This window comes from Coregonus clupeaformis, chromosome 20 (assembly GCF_020615455.1).
Source record: "Coregonus clupeaformis isolate EN_2021a chromosome 20, ASM2061545v1, whole genome shotgun sequence".
Taxonomy (NCBI): Eukaryota; Metazoa; Chordata; class Actinopteri; order Salmoniformes; family Salmonidae; genus Coregonus; species Coregonus clupeaformis.
This window is the reverse complement of record NC_059211.1, coordinates 1973181-1989894: the sequence shown is the minus strand read 5'-3', so window position 1 is coordinate 1989894 and position 16714 is coordinate 1973181. Positions and strand designations below refer to the sequence as shown.

At 43.5% G+C, this 16714-nt stretch overlaps 1 protein-coding gene across 1 annotated transcript; it reads left to right on the top strand.

The window, feature by feature from the left end:
* Nucleotides 1–2157: 2157 nt before the first annotated feature.
* Nucleotides 2158–11447, top strand: LOC121532636 (nucleoplasmin-like protein ANO39). Its single transcript, XM_041838422.2, has 5 exons — nt 2158–2242; nt 8335–8528; nt 9036–9827; nt 10420–10480; nt 11016–11447. The coding sequence occupies exons 2-5, from the start codon at nt 8351–8353 to the stop codon at nt 11122–11124; spliced, it is 1140 nt and encodes a 379-aa protein (XP_041694356.2). The 5' UTR covers nt 2158–2242; nt 8335–8350; the 3' UTR covers nt 11125–11447.
* Nucleotides 11448–16714: the final 5267 nt, after the last annotated feature.

Sequence of the window (16714 nt, the reverse complement as noted above, 5' to 3'; positions counted from 1 at the left end):
CAATTTATAACTATTTTTACCAGAAAGTTGAGATGTTAACCTTTCTTTGAAGATGCAGCATTACTAGTTATTGCTTATGGCCCTCTCATGATGCATAATTACTTTTGGGGATTACATAGATTACAGTTTTTAAACAGTAAAGCACGATGCTCAAAAGACTCAGTCGCCAAACGAAATGTCCTTACAGCTGAGAGCATTAGTAAAAAATAGAGGCTGTCACCACCCTTTTTCCCTTTTCTATGAAAGTATGAAAAGCTGTAGTCCGGAGGGAGGCTTCAATAAGGGCGGCACTACAATCTGAAGACAGACATGTTTCAGTGAGAAACATGCAATCAACATTGCACTCAGTAATGAGGTCATTCACGAGAATGGTTTTCTAGTGATTGCTGTAACATTTAAAAGTGCCATATTCAATGTGTGGCCACTCTGCCCCTGGAGCATCAGTCTCGAGGTAACCAATGGAATAACAACCAAATGAATAACGTTACAACCATGTTTTCTGACAGTCTCCAATCTATCAGAATGGGAGATGACAGTTTGTATAAACTCACTAGAAGGCACATTTAGAGGAACATAAATTAGGTTACTCACAATAACCATTTTTACAGGAGTTCATATGCTTTCCAAGTCCTCTGTTGCTTATTCTGACAGGGAGGACTACCAGACCCTGTCCGTCAGTCTCTAAAACAGTTTGCGATGTTGCTGGAAATAATCATGGAACCCCTGTGGTTAGGGTGAATCCTGTCTCTTTTGAAAAGTGCTGGTTGCTCCCACAGCAAATCAAAGTTGTCACGAAAGGAAACATTCCTGTCGTTGCAAAGTTTCTTCAGGTACTCGTTTAGGGCACCAATCATTATTTGGAGGGATGATTCTGGTGTGAAACAAGACATCTAAACTACAAGGAAGTGCAATGTCATGGCCCTTGGGCCATTGAATGTTTTGGCACTTTAAAACTAAACAAAAAGGTGTAACAACAAAGATTAAACTTAAAATGACACCCAACCTGTTCAACAAGCAAACATGACATATGTACTTTTACCAAACAACAATCCCCAAATTCTCTGAACAGCTCAGGACATTACGCAAACCCGGTGAACCTGATAGGAAGATATGAGCCTGGATTGTCTGAAAAATAGGCCCTGTACACAGTTTGTACAACACATCTGAGACAGCGTTTGTGATACAACGGAGAGTTTGTCTGCAACCGTTGTTGAGAAATCTCAAACTCTCCATTGTATCACAAAAATATCAGCTGTATCACAACTGTTGTCTCAAGTGAGTTACACATAATTTGTACAACCTGAGTGTGTAGGGGTCATAGTGTTTGGTTATTGAATACGGAACCAAATCTCTCAACGCTTTGTTGAGAAAACACAAAGACAAAGAAAACATGACAGCATCTGAAGTACTTGCTTGATTCGTTATGGTTTCCATTCAAGGTATTGTTGAGTTAAATGGTAGGCAGGATAGGGCTGATATTTCACATTGTCATATCTTTCATCTTGAGTTCTCATCTTGACCCCCACAGTAATTTACATAATCAGGTGATCACAATGATTAGCCTAAAATGAAAAATAAATGACAGCTAACCGGTTAACCTTGGTGTGGTACATTATCATGGAATTATGTTGGTGTGGAATGTTTGATTTTGGGAAAAAATGAAGTCCATTTCAACAGGTCACAGTTGGTCTTGGATGGACCAAAGTGTTAGTAGCCTAAACCACAAACACCGATGGAAGTGATGATAAAATGAGGAGTCAATTATGACTGCCACTGAGGTCCTTTAGACAAGAATCCTGTCAGGTGTAGCCTATTACTGCTTGGCTGTAACAAAAACCTGCACTGACACCAGCTCTGGCAGGGGACCAGATTGCCCAATCCTGGTTTAAAGTGATGGTAAGAGTTTGCATTATCTTCATGTCATTGTTCTCATGCTGCATTATACTAACTCATACTTGCCCTTTAACCCATAAGCTTCACTCCCACCTTTGCAATTAAGATCTACAGTGTCTGTATACATACTGTACTTTCCATTACTTTGCTGACGTGATGGGTTATTACCCAATGGCCTGAGAACAAAATGTGAAGAATTGGCTCACCTGACAACCCGTCCGGCTACCCATCCTTCCCGTATAAAAACCCTGATGTGTTGTCTGTCAGACACAGAGGAGTAGGTACAGCTCGATCGTCTGTGTTATTTTCCATTAAACACTATTCATCTCTTACCTGAACTGAACGACTGGTAAGGACATTTTTATTTAACTGACTCATTGTTTTGAATTGTGTTGAATTATTGTATGTTGAATGTTCAGTGAAAAAGTAAATGTTATGGTCATAGAGGTACTTTGAGAAATTTGAGGTACTGAGAAAATGTGTGTTTTGATAATTGAACATGGAGGTCTCACAACATCACCAGATTTGCTTGCTCAGAAATATACAAATATAAATACATAAATAAATATACATTTTAGAATTGTATATATTTTTTATATTTAAATACAAGAGTAAATAAAAAAGTAAATGTTTTTTCATCCCTCACGGTGATAGCTTTGAAATACATTGGTTATGGGGAATACACATTAACTATATAAGTCTATAGGGTACACTTGACAATACATTTTAAGACATACAGTGGGGAAAAAAAGTATTTAGTCAGCCACCAATTGTGCAAGTTCTCCCACTTAAAAAGATGAGAGAGGCCTGTAATTTTCATCATAGGTACACGTCAACTATGACAGACAAAATGAGAATTTCTTTTCCAGAAAATCACATTGTAGGAATGAATTGATTTGCAAATTATGGTGGAAAATAAGTATTTGGTCAATAACAAAAGTTTCTCAATACTTTGTTATATACCCTTTGTTGGCAATGACACAGGTCAAACGTTTTCTGTAAGTCTTCACAAGGTTTTCACACACTGTTGCTGGTATTTTGGCCCATTCCTCCATGCAGATCTCCTCCAGAGCAGTGATGTTTTGGGGCTGTCACTGGGCAACACGGACTTTCAACTCCCTCCAAAGATTTTCTATGGGGTTGAGATCTGGAGACTGGCTAGGCCACTCCAGGACCTTGAAATGCTTCTTACGAAGCCACTCCTTCGTTGCCCGGGCGGTGTGTTTGGGATCATTGTCATGCTGAAAGACCCAGCCACGTTTCATCTTCAATGCCCTTGCTGATGGAAGGAGGTTTTCACTCAAAATCTCACGATACATGGCCCCATTCATTCTTTCCTTTACACGGATCAGTCGTCCTGGTCCCTTTGCAGAAAAACAGCCCCAAAGCATGATGTTTCCACCCCCATGCTTCACATTAGGTATGGTGTTCTTTGGATGCAACTCAGCATTCTTTGTCCTCCAAACACGACGAGTTTAGTTTTTACCAAAAAGTTCTATTTTGGTTTCATTTGACCATATGACATTCTCCCAATCCTCTTCTGGATCATCCAAATGCACTCTAGCAAACTTCAGACGGGCCTGGACATGTACTGGCTTAAGCAGGGGGACACGTCTGGCACTGCAGGATTTGAGTCCCTGGCGGCGTAGTGTGTTACTGATGGTAGGCTTTGTTACTTTGGTCCCAGCTCTCTGCAGGTCATTCACTAGGTCCCCCCGTGTGGTTCTGGGATTTTTGCTCACCGTTCTTGTGATCATTTTGACCCCACGGGGTGAGATCTTGCGTGGAGCCCCAGATCGAGGGAGATTATCAGTGGTCATGTATGTCTTCCATTTCCTTATAATTGCTCCCACAGTTGATTTATTCAAACCAAGCTGCTTACCTATTGCAGATTCAGTCTTCCCAGCCTGGTGCAGGTCTACAATTTTGTTTCTGGTGTCCTTTGACAGCTCTTTGGTCTTGGCCATAGTGGAGTTTGGAGTGTGACAGTTTGAGGTTGTGGACAGGTGTCTTTTATACTGATAACAAGTTCAAACAGGTGCCATTAATAATAAATAATAATATGCCATTTAGCAGACGCTTTTATCCAAAGCGACTTACAGTCATGCGTGCATACATTTTTGTGTATGGGTGGTCCCGGGGATCGAACCCACTACCTTGGCGTTACAAGCGCCGTGCTCTACCAGCTGAGCTACAGAGGACCACCATTAATACAGGTAACGAGTGGAGGACAGAGGAGCCTCTTAAAGAAGAAGTTACAGGTCTGTGAGAGCCAGAAATCTTGCTTGTTTGTAGGTGACCAAATACTTATTTTCCACCATAATTTGCAAATAAATTCATTAAAAATCCTACAATGTGATTTTCTGGATTTTGTTTTCTCAATTTGTCTGTCATAGTTGACGTGTACCTATGATGAAAATTACAGGCCTCTCATCTTTTTAAGTGGGAGAATTTGCACAATTGGTGGCTGACTAAATACTTTTTTCCCCCACTGTACATGCGTCTTGGTTGAAAAATCCTTAGAATTACCTGCTCAGGTTTCATCGTATTTGCCTACAATAATAATGTAAAGCCTCTCATGTACTTGAATTGTAGTGTTTCATTCCAAAATTATATATATATCCATTTTCTGAAATGTTGGTAAATTAGCTTTTATTATTTGAAGAACTTATGAAAGAGATGTGTTTTTTTAAACCATCTAATCATGGCATGGTGTTCAATGACAGACATTGTATTTCTTTGAAATCTATCAGTTGATGGTTTCATTTCAGAGAGACAATCATGTTTTGTTGCAAAACACAATTTACAGTTGAAGTCGGAAGTTTACATATGCCTTAGCCAAATACATTTAAACTCAGTTTCACAATTCCTGACATTTAATCCTAGTAAAAATTCCCTGTCTTAGGTCAGTTAGGATCACCACTTTATTTTAAGAATGTGAAATGTCAGAATAATAGTAGAGAGTGATTTATTTCAGCTTTTATTTATTTCATCACATTCCCAGTGGGTCAGAAGTTTACATACACTCAATTAGTATTTGGTAGCATTGCCTTTAAAATGGTTTAACTCAGGTCAAATGTTACGGGTAGCCTTCCACAAGCTTCCCACAATAAGTTCGGTGAATTTTGGCCCATTCCTCCTACAGAGCTGGTATAACTGAGTCAGGTTTGTAGGCCTCCTTGCTCGCACATGCTTTTTCAGTTCTGCCCACAAACTTTCTGTAGGATTGAGGTCAGGGCTTTTTGATGGCCACTCCAATACCTTAACTTTGTTGTCCTTAAGCCATTTTGCCACAACTTTGGAAGTATGCTTGGGGTCATTGTCCATTTGGAAGACCCATTTGCGACCAAGCTTTAACTTCCTGACTGATGTCTTGAGATGTTTCTTCAATATATCCACATAATTTTCCTTCCTCATGATGCCATCTATTTTGTGAAGTGCACCAGTCCCTCCTGCAGCAAAGCACCCCCACAGCATGATGCTGCCACACCCGTGCTTCACGGTTGGGATGGTGTTCTTCGGCTTGCAAGGAACCCCCTTTTTCCTCCAAACATAACAATGGTCATTATGGCCAAACGGTTCTATTTTTGTTTCATCAGACCAGAGGACATTTCTCCAAAAAGTACGATCTTTGTCCCCATGTGCAGTTGCAAACCGTAGTCTGGCTTTTTTATGGCGGTTTTGGAGCAGTGGCTTCTTCCTTGCTGAGAGGCCTTTCAGGTTATGTCGATATAGGACTTGTTTTACTGTGGATATAGATACTTTTGTACCGGTTTCCTCCAGCATCTTCACAAGGTCCTTTGCTGCTGTTCTGGGATTGATTTGCACTTTTCGCACCAAAGTACGCTAATCTCTAGGAGACAGAACGCGTCTCCTTCCTGAGCGGTATGACGGCTGCGTGGTCCCATGGTGTTTATACTTGTATACTATTGTTTGTACAGATGAACGTGGCAACTTCAGGCGTTTGGAAATTGCTCCCAAGGATGAACCAGACTTGTGGAGGTCTACAATTTTCTTTCTGAGGTCTTGGCTGATTTATTTTGATTTTCCCATGATGTCAAGCAAAGAGGCACTGAGTTTGAAGGTAGGCCTTGAAATACATCCACAGGTACACCTCCAATTGACTCAAATTATGTCCATTTGCCTATCAGAAGCTTCTAAAGCCATGACATCCATTTTCTGGAATTTTCCAAGCTGTTTAAAGACACAGTCAACTTAGTGTATGTAAACTTCTGACCCACTGGAATTGTGATACAGTGAATTATAAGTGAAATAATCTGTCTGTAAACAATTGTTGGAAAAATTACTTGTGTCATGCACAAAGTAGATGTCCTAACCGACTTACCAAAACTATAGTTTGTTAACAATACATTTGTGGAGTCGTTGAAAAACAAGTTTTAATGACTCCAACCTAAGTGTATGTAAACTTCCGACTTCAACTGTATCCTCTTCACTCTCAGTGTCACGCCCTGGCTCTGGGACTCTGTTATGTTGAGCCATGGTGTGTAGTTTCTATGTATTTGTGTTCTAGGTTCGTTATCTAGCTCATGTGTTTCTGTGTTGGCCGGGGTGGTTCTCAATCAGAGGCAACGAGTGTCAGCTGTTGCTTGTTGTCTCTGATTGGGAACCATACTTAGGCAGCCTGTTTTCCACAGTGTTTTGTGGGATCTTGTTCCGTGTATGGTTTGTGTCTGTTACCTAGGACATCACGTATCGTTTTGTTGTTTTGTTTCGTGTGGTGAATCAAATAAAAGTATGTTCACTCATCACGCTGCGCCTTGGACCCTTTACTCAGTACTTTGTTGAAGCACCTTTGGCAGTGATTACAGCCTTGAGTCTTCTTGGGTATGACGCTACAAGCTTGCCACACCTGTATTTGGGGAGTTTCTAACGTTCTCCTCTGCAGATCCTCTCAAGCTCTGTCAGGTTGGATGGGGAGCGTCGCTTGTGGTGGATATTTTAATCAATAATGAGGAGAAATGTCTCTACTATTGTTAAGCATATTTAATTGTTAACTATTAATATTAAACAAATCAGGTAAATATGTGATTCTTCTCCCAAACGCTGCACAGCTGTTTTCAGCTCTCTCCAGAGATGTTTGATCAGGTTCAAGTACGGGCTCTGGCTGGGCCACTCAAGGACATTCAGAGACTTGTCCCGAAGCCACTCCTGCGTTATCTTGGCTGTGTGCTTAGGGTCGTTGTCCTGTTGGAAGGTAAACCTTCGCCCCACTCTGAGGTTTTCATCAAGGATCTCTCTGTACTTTGCTCCGTTCATCTTTCCCTCGATCCTAGTCTCCCAGTCCCTGCCGCTGAAAAACATCCCCACAGCATGATGCTGCCACCACCATGTTTCACCGTAGGGATGGTATTGGCCAGGTGATGAGCAGTGCCTGGTTTCCTCCAGACGTGACGCTTGGCATTCAGGCCAATGAGTTCAATCTTGGTTTCATCAGACCAGAGAATCTTGTTTCTCATTGTCTGAGAGTCCTTTAGGTGCCTTTTGGCAAACTCCAAGCGGGCTGTCATGTGCCTTTTACTGAGGAATATCTTCAGTTTGGCCACTGTACCATAAAGGCCTGATTGGTGGAGTGCTGCAGCGATGGTTGTCCTTCTGGAACAGAGGAACTTTGGAGCTCTGTCAGAGCGACCATTGGGTTCTTGGTCACCTCCCTAACCATTGCCCATCTACCCTGATTGCTCAGTTTGGCCGGGCAGCCAGCTCTAGGAAGAGTCTTGGTGGTTCCAAACTTCTTCTATTTAAGAATGATGTAGGCCACTGTGTTCTTCGGGTCCTTCAATGCTGCAGAAATGTTTTGGTACCCTTCCCCAGATCTGTACCTCGACACAATCCTGTCTCGTAGCTCTGGACAATTCCTTCGACCTCATGGCTTGGTTTTTGCTCTGACATGCACTGTCAACTGTGGGACCCTTTTTATATAGACAGGTGTGTGCCTTTCCTAATCATGTCCAATCAATTGAATTTACCACAGGTGGACTCCAAGTTGTAGAAACATCTCAAGGATGATCAATGGAAACAGGATGCACCTGAGCTCAATTTCGAGTCTCATAGTAAAGGGTCTGAATACTTATGTAAAGATGTTTGTTCTTTTTTTTATATATAATTTCTAAAAACCTGTTTTCGCTTTGTCATTATGAGAAATTGTGTGTAGATTGATGGGAAAAAATAATTTAATCCATTTTAGAATAAGGCTGTAACATAACAAAATGTGGAAAAAGTGAAGGGGTCTGAATACTTTCCAAATGCACTGTATAAGCAATCATTTCTGATGAAAAAACACAGATGTGAAAAATTGGTGTATAGCGTTTTGGAATGAAACTCTTCAATTTTGCCCTTTTGTGCAGAGCAGCCTTACAGCTGCTCTTTGTAGGATAATCCTGTATTTTGTTATCCTATATCTTTCCATACCATTCTAAACAGATCACCCAGAGACAACATGAAGCTGGAGCTGCTGGTGGTGTTGGCTGTAGCAGCCCTGGTTCCCAGCCTGTCTGAGGGGCGGCTGCTCTCCAAATGTGAGCTGAAGACCAAACTGGCAGAGGCTGCCGACCAATTCAATCTGACTGTGAAAATTGCAGCAAAGGGTGTCGAACTGGACGAAGTCTTGGCCAAAAGTGGGTTGTGAATTCTATGTAGGCCTATTGCATTTTTGCAAGTTTCGAGAGATTGAAGGTGGTGTGAGATAGCATAGAACATCAATGTCACTGAAAAACATCTCAAATTTAGTTAAAGGGGAAGTTCAATATTTTCCAACCTAATGTTAAATGGTTCCTCACCCTAGTAGTCTATGGGCCTGGAGATATTTTCTTTAAAGAGACACTACAAACTTCAGTGAACTGAAGCTGAAGTTTGTAGTGGCTGTTTAAAGAGAAAAACCTGGATAACAGTTTATCTTATAGACTACTCAGAGTGAGGAACCATCCATCATCAAGTTGTAAAATCCTGAACTTCCCCTTTAATGACAGCACCCTGAGGATCATGTCAGGCTTTTGATCATGTCAAACCCTTACTTTGGTATTTAACAACACACCTCCAGGTACTGTTGTTTTAACACTTCCAAATATATAATCTCGATCTCTCTCTATTCCCTTCCTGCTCTCACTGTGACTTGGTTGGTCCAGTTATCTGCAGTTTGGACCTAAAGTCTGGCTTAAACACCAGCCTTGTGACCAACCTTGTCCTGCGCAAACCTATCCTGCATAAACCCAAAAGGCGCCCCATCAGCAGGAGACCTGTGAGACTGTTCGGGCGCAAACGTCCAGGTAGAGATGTTGAGTCAAAGGAAGATGGAGTCAGTTCTGAGGGAGAAGAGGACAACCCTAGACCTACAGGGAAGCCTGGGGGAATGAGCCGAAGACCTACAGGAAAGCCCGGGGGACTGAAACCAAAACCTACCGGGAAGACAGAGGGAGTGAGCACAAGATCAGAGAGGCCTGAGGGGAAGAGACCGAGACCAGGGAAGCATGTGAGAGGAAGGGACAAGCGTGAGGCAGAGGAGTCCGCTGGTGATGAGGAAAAACATGACAAAGTTGAGGCGCAAGAGAGCAAAGCAGCTGAGGATGAAGAGTTTGGCGGCTATGAGGAAGAGGGTGATGAAGACGAGGTTGACGAGGATGAGCTGGACGAGGAGGACCTGGAAGAGTTAGAGGCGGAGCTGGACGACCAAGAAAGAGAGCAACCGAAAGAGGGAGAGGGGAGCAGGCGGAAGAGACACGTCCCAAAGCAGTTCAGAAGTCCCGGACACAGCCGCAAGCCACCGCCACGTAAGCCGATGCGCAAGCCGTTCAGGCCATTCAAGCCAATCAAGACCCTGTCCTTCAGCTTTTTCGGTCTTTTCCAGCTGAGCAATCGCCTCGCCTGCATCTCCTCCAACAACACTCGCTCTCTCAATCTCTGTAAGACAGAGTGCAGCTGTGAGTACAAACATCTTTCCATCCTCAACCTGTTTAGCAGAATGTCAACAAATGTATGTATGTATGTATGTATGTATGTATGTATGTATGTATGTACAGTACATGTATGTATGAAAGAATGAATAGGCCTAAATGAGTGAATGAATTAATGTCAGGCTGTTGATCATGCCTTACTTTGGTGTTCAACAACACACCTCCAGGTACTGTTGTTTTAAAACTTCCAAATATATAATCTCTCTCTATTCCTTTCCTGCTCTCACTGTAACTTGGTTGGTCCAGTTATTTGCAGTTTGGACCTAAAGTCTGGCTTAAACGCCAGCCTTGTGACCAACCTTGTCCTGCACAAATGAATGAATGAACAAACAACCGGATGGATTGTTCTTGTGTCATGAACAAGACAAGAGAATAGAACTAGTGGGTTTCATAATCAACCTCTCACTTCTCTGTAATCACACTCACTCGGTTTAGTCCTACATTAGCGAACCATTTCAAGGTGCAGGGCTAAAATACTGTACCTGCAAAGTGCACACAAAGGCCTTATGTAATTCACAGGAACTGTACTGACTGTATGACTGTCTCTCTGCCCTTCCAGCCTTCGTTGATGATGACATCAGTGATGACATCGACTGCTTTGTGAAGTCTCGTGCCTGGATGTAAGTTTACCGACTGCCAACACTAGTGAATAGTGAGGACAATGACATTGATGCCACACTTACTGATCTTAAATCCATAAAATATGAATTCGAGTGAAGCAGCCCTCTGACATCACAAATGAGGTGTTGTTTGGACCCTAGTTACTGCAATCTTTTTATTTATCCAACTAGGCAAGCCAGTTAAGAACAAATTCTTATTTACAATGACGACCTACCCTGGCCCAACCCTCCCCTAACCTGGGCCAATTGTGTGCCGCCCTATGGGACTCCCGATCGGTTGTGATACAGCCCGGGATCGAACCCGGGTCTGTAGTGACGCCTGTAGCACTGCGATGCAGTGCCTTAGACCGCTGCGCCACTCGGGAGACCAAAAATCTAATTCTATAGAAATTTGACATTCAAAATGCACTAATATAAATGCTTACTTTTGTACAGTAATAGTATTTTTAGCCGTTGTACAACTTTCGAGCAAGTGGTATTATTGACTGCAAAAAATAACAAAATATTTATCACCATCTTCATTTGTGTATTACAGGAAGGCTCTGAGGTTCCCATGGAAATGTGCCAGGCTGCAAGTCTCTGAGTACTTTGAGTGTGACCAACCACTTAACAGTACTATGAGTACTTTGCAAACAACAACTTAACAGGGCCTTTTCCTTCTTTCTCTCAACTCTTATCTTCTGCTATAAGCTCCATTTAGCAAATATGCTACTTTCCATCACTTCTAGATGGTGTGCTAGGAACGATTTGAGCCCCTTATCCCTTATGTTGGGACAACATTGAAAAAGTGCCTCCTACAGATATTAGGCAACAACATCCTATTCTCCTTCTCTCCTCCAACTGTCCAACTACCAGGAGTAAGGAAGTTAAATCTAACAGATGCTATTTTGTTGACAATGTCTCCTTTGTTGCTTGGTAACAACATTTCCTACTTTGACAAACAAATACATAAAATGACCATAAAGAATTTTGGTTTCCAGTGTATTATTTCTTATATGCCACTATCTGAATGTCTGTACACTGCTTGTGTGTATTAAATAAATATAATTCTATTAAATTAAATATTACATTTGAATCTCAAAGAAATGAAACCCAACATGTATTATTAAGCTGTCATTATTTAGAGGGAGGATCATGGTATGAAATGAGATATGTAGAATAGAAGCTATCCACTGGGTACAGACATCAATTCAACGCAGTGGTGGAAAAGTATCCAATTGTCATACTTGAGTAAAAGTAAAGATACCTTAATAGAAAATGACTCAAGTGACAGTCACCCAGTAAAATACTACTTGAGTAAAAGTCTAAAAGTATTTGGTTTTAAATATACTTTATCAACAGTAAATATACTTAACTATTAAAAGTAAGCGTATAAATAATTTCAAATTCCTTATATTAAGCAAACCAGAAGGCACCATTTTCTTGTTTTTTAAATTTATTTACAGGTAGCCAGGGGCACACCAACATTCAGACGTGTGTTTAGTGAGTCCGCCAGATCAGAGGCAATCAGGATGACCAGGGATGTTCTCTTGATAAGTGTGTGAATAGGACCATTTTCCTGTCTTGCTAAGCGTTGAACATGTAACGAGTACTTTTAGGTGTCAGAAAATGTATGGCGTAAAAAGTTGTAAAAGATATAAATAGTAAAGTACAGATACAACGAAAAAGCTACTTAAGTAGTACTTTAAAGTATTTTTACTTAAGTACTTTCAACCCCTGATTCAACGTCAATGCCTTGTTGGTTCAACGTAATTTAATTGAAATGATGTGGAAACAACATTGATTCAACCAGTGTGTGTGCTCAGTGGGTATTAACAAAACATGTCATGGGCCTTGGGTCAGTGGATGTTTGGAGCTTTTAAATGAAAAAATGGGGATAACAAAAATGACAAATATACCAAATATAATATACAAATATAGCAAACTTCGTATACACAAATATAGCCCCAAAATACTCTGTGCACTGATTAAAATAATATATTGTGGTTCCTCTAACAATTGTCATTTTGAAAACTTGATTAACAAAATAATCTGTACACATTGCATAACTTCATTATTCATTAATTGATAACTAACTGGGAGCAGAAATCGGCCCAATATTAGCCAAATAATGGTCATTTTGCACAAAACCCCCAATTTAGACAGGTCCCACTGGGCTAAAGATGGGACAGCCCATCTCTCATTTGCCAGAATTTCGCTATGGCCATTCTGCCTCTGATTACTTATAAATCCCACTGACTACAGCACAGCCTCCTTAGAAACACACGGAAGAAAGCCACTGAGTGTTGGGCTGGGCTGCTGGAGAACTGGAGCAACCGCAATAATATGACAAAAATGACAGTTAAATTGGTTCTGTGAACTTTCCCAGAATTTTTTAAGGTTATTACATTACCTGGAAACCTAATAAGAACATTAGGGGAATGTTCTGTGGTGGTTGTTAAAGATGTTGTGCACAACATTTGAGTGAATGTTAGAATATTCCAAGGATATTTAATTTAAAAAATATCATCCTAATGTTAGATAAAACCCTAACTAGAACTTAATGGGAATGTTAGCTAATGTCCTGGAAATGTTCCCGGTTGGCTGGGAACCAGTTAAATGTGTTGCTAGTCCACAATTGACATTTCTGTTTGTTCTGAACGCTCCATAACAAACGTTGGCCGTGCAAAATATGGATAACACTATCATATTGACCTCATGGACTGTCAGTCCTTGCATGCCTTAGCGCTACAGAAAACCAATTGGTGGGGCTGCTGTTTGGTTATTTTTCTAAATAAGCAGTGGCCCTTTAAGATCACCAGACTGCAGAGTCACTAGAAATAAGATTCCCCTCCCAACTATGGCTTCTAATATATTGTTTGTGGGGGGTATTTTCAAGCACATTTAACAATACATCTATAAACAAGGAGGTATGTGAGTGTTTGTTGACAACCCATTGAATGATTTGCTCAGGTTTCATTGTTGTATTTGTCTACAATGATAAAGTTATTTCATGAACTGGAACCCTGGGAGGTATTTAAAGCCGTAATATGATGATTGTACAGAATATTACTCACTTATGTACTTCCAATTGCTGTTGAATGTTATTGTGCCAGTGTACATTTCCGCTGTGCCCAAAGTGCAGATGACTGCATTATAGCTTCATTATAGGATACTATATACTTGGTTCACAGCGTTTAACACTGTTCTGTGAACAGATCACCCAGAGACAACATGAAGCTGTAGCTGCTGGTGGTGTTTGCTGTAGCAGCCTTGGTATTTCCCAGGCTGTCTGAGGGGCGGCTGCTTTCTCAATGTGAGCTGAAGACCAAACTGGAGGAAGCGGCCCTCAAAGTCAGACGAAGAAAATCCAGGGAAAGGGCATCAATGGATAACATCTTGACCAAAGGTGGGTTATAAAACATGTATTGCATTTTTGCAAAGTTTGGAAGTTCTCACTATGGTGTTGAACGCTGAGCTTTAGTCAATGAACAGCATTCTCACGTAGAAGTTCCTTTTGTCCAGGTGGGAAAGGGCAGTGTTGAGTGCAATATAGATTGCGTCATCTGTGGATCTGTTGGGGCGGTATGCAAATTGGAGTGGGTCTAGGGTGTCTGGGATGATGGTGTTGATGTGAGCCATGACCAGCGTTTCAAAGCACTTCATGGCTACAGACGTGAGTGCTACGGGTCGGTAGTCATTTAGGCAGGTTACCTTGGTGTTCTTGGGCACAGGGACTATGGTGGTCTGCTTGAAACATGAAGGTATTACAGACTCGGCCAGGGACAGGTTGAAAATGTCAGTGAAGACACTTGCCAGTTGGTCAGCGCATGCTCGGAGTACACCAAGGTGGTAAGGGAAGGCAACAACACATCTGCCATGCTGATCCTCAACACGGGGGCCCCTCAGGGGTGCTGACCTGTTTAAAGGTCTTACTCACATCGGCTACGGTGAGTGTGATCACACAGTCGTCCGGAACAGTTGGTGCTCTAATGGTCTCTGTCTTTCTTTCTATGTTTCCTTTCTGCTCATACCATGACGTGGTTGTTCCAGTTATCTTGAATACCAGCCTTGTGACCAACCTTATTCTGCGACATAACCCTGAGGTGAAAGACGAGATCCCGGAGACGAAGAGGCATCCTGGCCAAAGAGCGAGACCTGCCATGAGGGCCAGACGCCCACCGTTTAGCTGGAGGCCACAAGGACCCGAAAACAAGGAAGAATATATATATATATATATTTTTTTTTTTCTTCCCACCTTTATTTAACCAGGTAAGCCAGTTGAGAACAAGTTCTCATTTACAACTGCGACCTGGCCAAGATAAAGCAAAGCAGTGCGATAAAAACAACAACAACACAGAGTTACATATGGAATAAACAAAACGTACAGTCAATAACACAATAGAAAATCTATATACAGTGTGTGCATGTCACGATCGTCTTCCAAAGGAGTAGACCAATACGCAGCGCGTTGCACGAACATGATGATTTATTAATATAAGCGTAACACGAAAACAACAAAACAAATGACGATACGTGAAGTCCACAGTGACAATGACTGACAAGGAACAAAAACCCACAAACACAAGGTGAACACAGACAGTTTAAATATGGCTCCCAATCAGAGATAACGAGCCGACAGCTGACACTCGTTACCTCTGATTGGGAGTCACTCGATCAACCAAGAAAACACAACCAAAGACAACCAACCAAAACACAACAAAACGAACACACCCTGGCTCAAAATACAAAGTCCCGGAGCCAGAGCGTGACAGTACCCCCCCCTAAAGGCGCGGACTGCGACCGCGCCTCAAAAACCCCCAAACAGGGGAGGGCTGGGTGGGCATTACTCCTCGGAGGCGGCTCCGGCTCCGGGCTTGACCACCACCCTTCTTCAATCCCCCCGTAGCGCCCCCGGTCCGATCTGACCCAGCTGGTAGGATCTGGACTGACGACGCGCACCCCTGGCTTGGCGCGTGAGGCAGGAACGGACCGGACCTGGCCGACGATACGCACCCTAGGCTTGATGCGTGGATTCGGAACGGGCCTCACCAGGCTGACGACTCGCATCACTGGCTTGGTGCGAGTAGCAGGAATGGGCTGGATCAGGCTGACGGCTCGCACCCTTGGCTTGGTGCGAGTAGCAGGGACGAGCTGAACCAGGCTGACGACTCGCACCCTTGGCTTGGTGCGAGTAGCAGGAACGGGCTGGACCAGGCCGACGACTCGTACCCCTGGCTTGGTGCGAGTAGCAGGAACGGGCTGAACCAGGCTGACGACTTGCACCCTTGGCTCTGTGCGTGGAGCAGGAACAGGCCGGGCTGGGCTGGCGACGCACACCGTAGGCTTTGTGCGTAGAGCAGGGACAGGCCGGGCTGGGCTGGCGACGCACACCGTCGGCTTTGTGCGTGGAGCAGGGACAGGCCGGGCTGGGCTGGCGACGCACACCGTAGGCTCTGTGCGTGGAGCAGGGACAGGCCGGGCTGGGCTGGCGACGCACACCGTAGGCTTTGTGCGTGGAGCAGGAACAGGCCGGGCCGGGCTGGCGACACACACCGTAGGCTCTATGCGAGAAGCTTGGATGGGCCGGACTGGGCTGGCGACGCGCACCACAGACTCGGTGCGGAGCGCAGGAACGGGCCGGGCTGGGCTGTCGACGCACACCGTAGGTTTGGTGCGGGGAGCAGGAATAGACCGGACCGTACTGGGGACACACACCACTGGCTCCACACCGGGATCTGGAACGGGCCCGACCGGACTGGCAACACACGCCAGCACCTCTCGCCGTGCCTCCACACCTTCCATCCCCTCTTCTACCAGTGGCCCCCGTAACCTGGCGGCCTCCTCTGCAACCCCGCTGGACCGCTCCATAGCGGCCTCCTGCTGCCCCGACGTCGTGAGCCCCCCCCTAAAAATTCTCTGGGGGTCTCTCCTCCCTGTGGACCAGGCCTCCAACATTCTCTCCCACCTCTCGCTCCTCTGTCTCCAACCCTCTTCACTCAGCTCCTCCATGGGCTTGACCCAGTCGAAGCTGCCACGGAGATATATTTGCGATGGCTCCTGAACACGCTGCTTGGTCTGGTCTTGGTGGGTTTTTCTGTCACGATCGTCTTCCAAAGGAGTAGACCAATACGCAGCGCGTTGCACGAACATGATGATTTATTAATATAAGCGTAACACGAAAACAACAAAACAAATGACGATACGTGAAGTCCACAGTGACAATGACTGACAAGGAACAAAAACCCACAAACA

What these genes read in the sequence shown, in the direction of transcription:
- LOC121532636 (XM_041838422.2), top strand. Translation starts at nt 8,351, where the DNA reads ATGAAGCTGGAGCTGCTGGTGGTGTTGGCTGTAGCAGCCCTGGTTCCC. An exon ending in CTGTAAGACAGAGTGCAGCT is followed by an intron (nt 9,828 to 10,419) that starts GTGAGTACAAAC and finishes CTGCCCTTCCAG; the next exon opens with CCTTCGTTGATGATGACATC. An exon ending in GTGAAGTCTCGTGCCTGGAT is followed by an intron (nt 10,481 to 11,015) that starts GTAAGTTTACCG and finishes TGTGTATTACAG; the next exon opens with GAAGGCTCTGAGGTTCCCAT.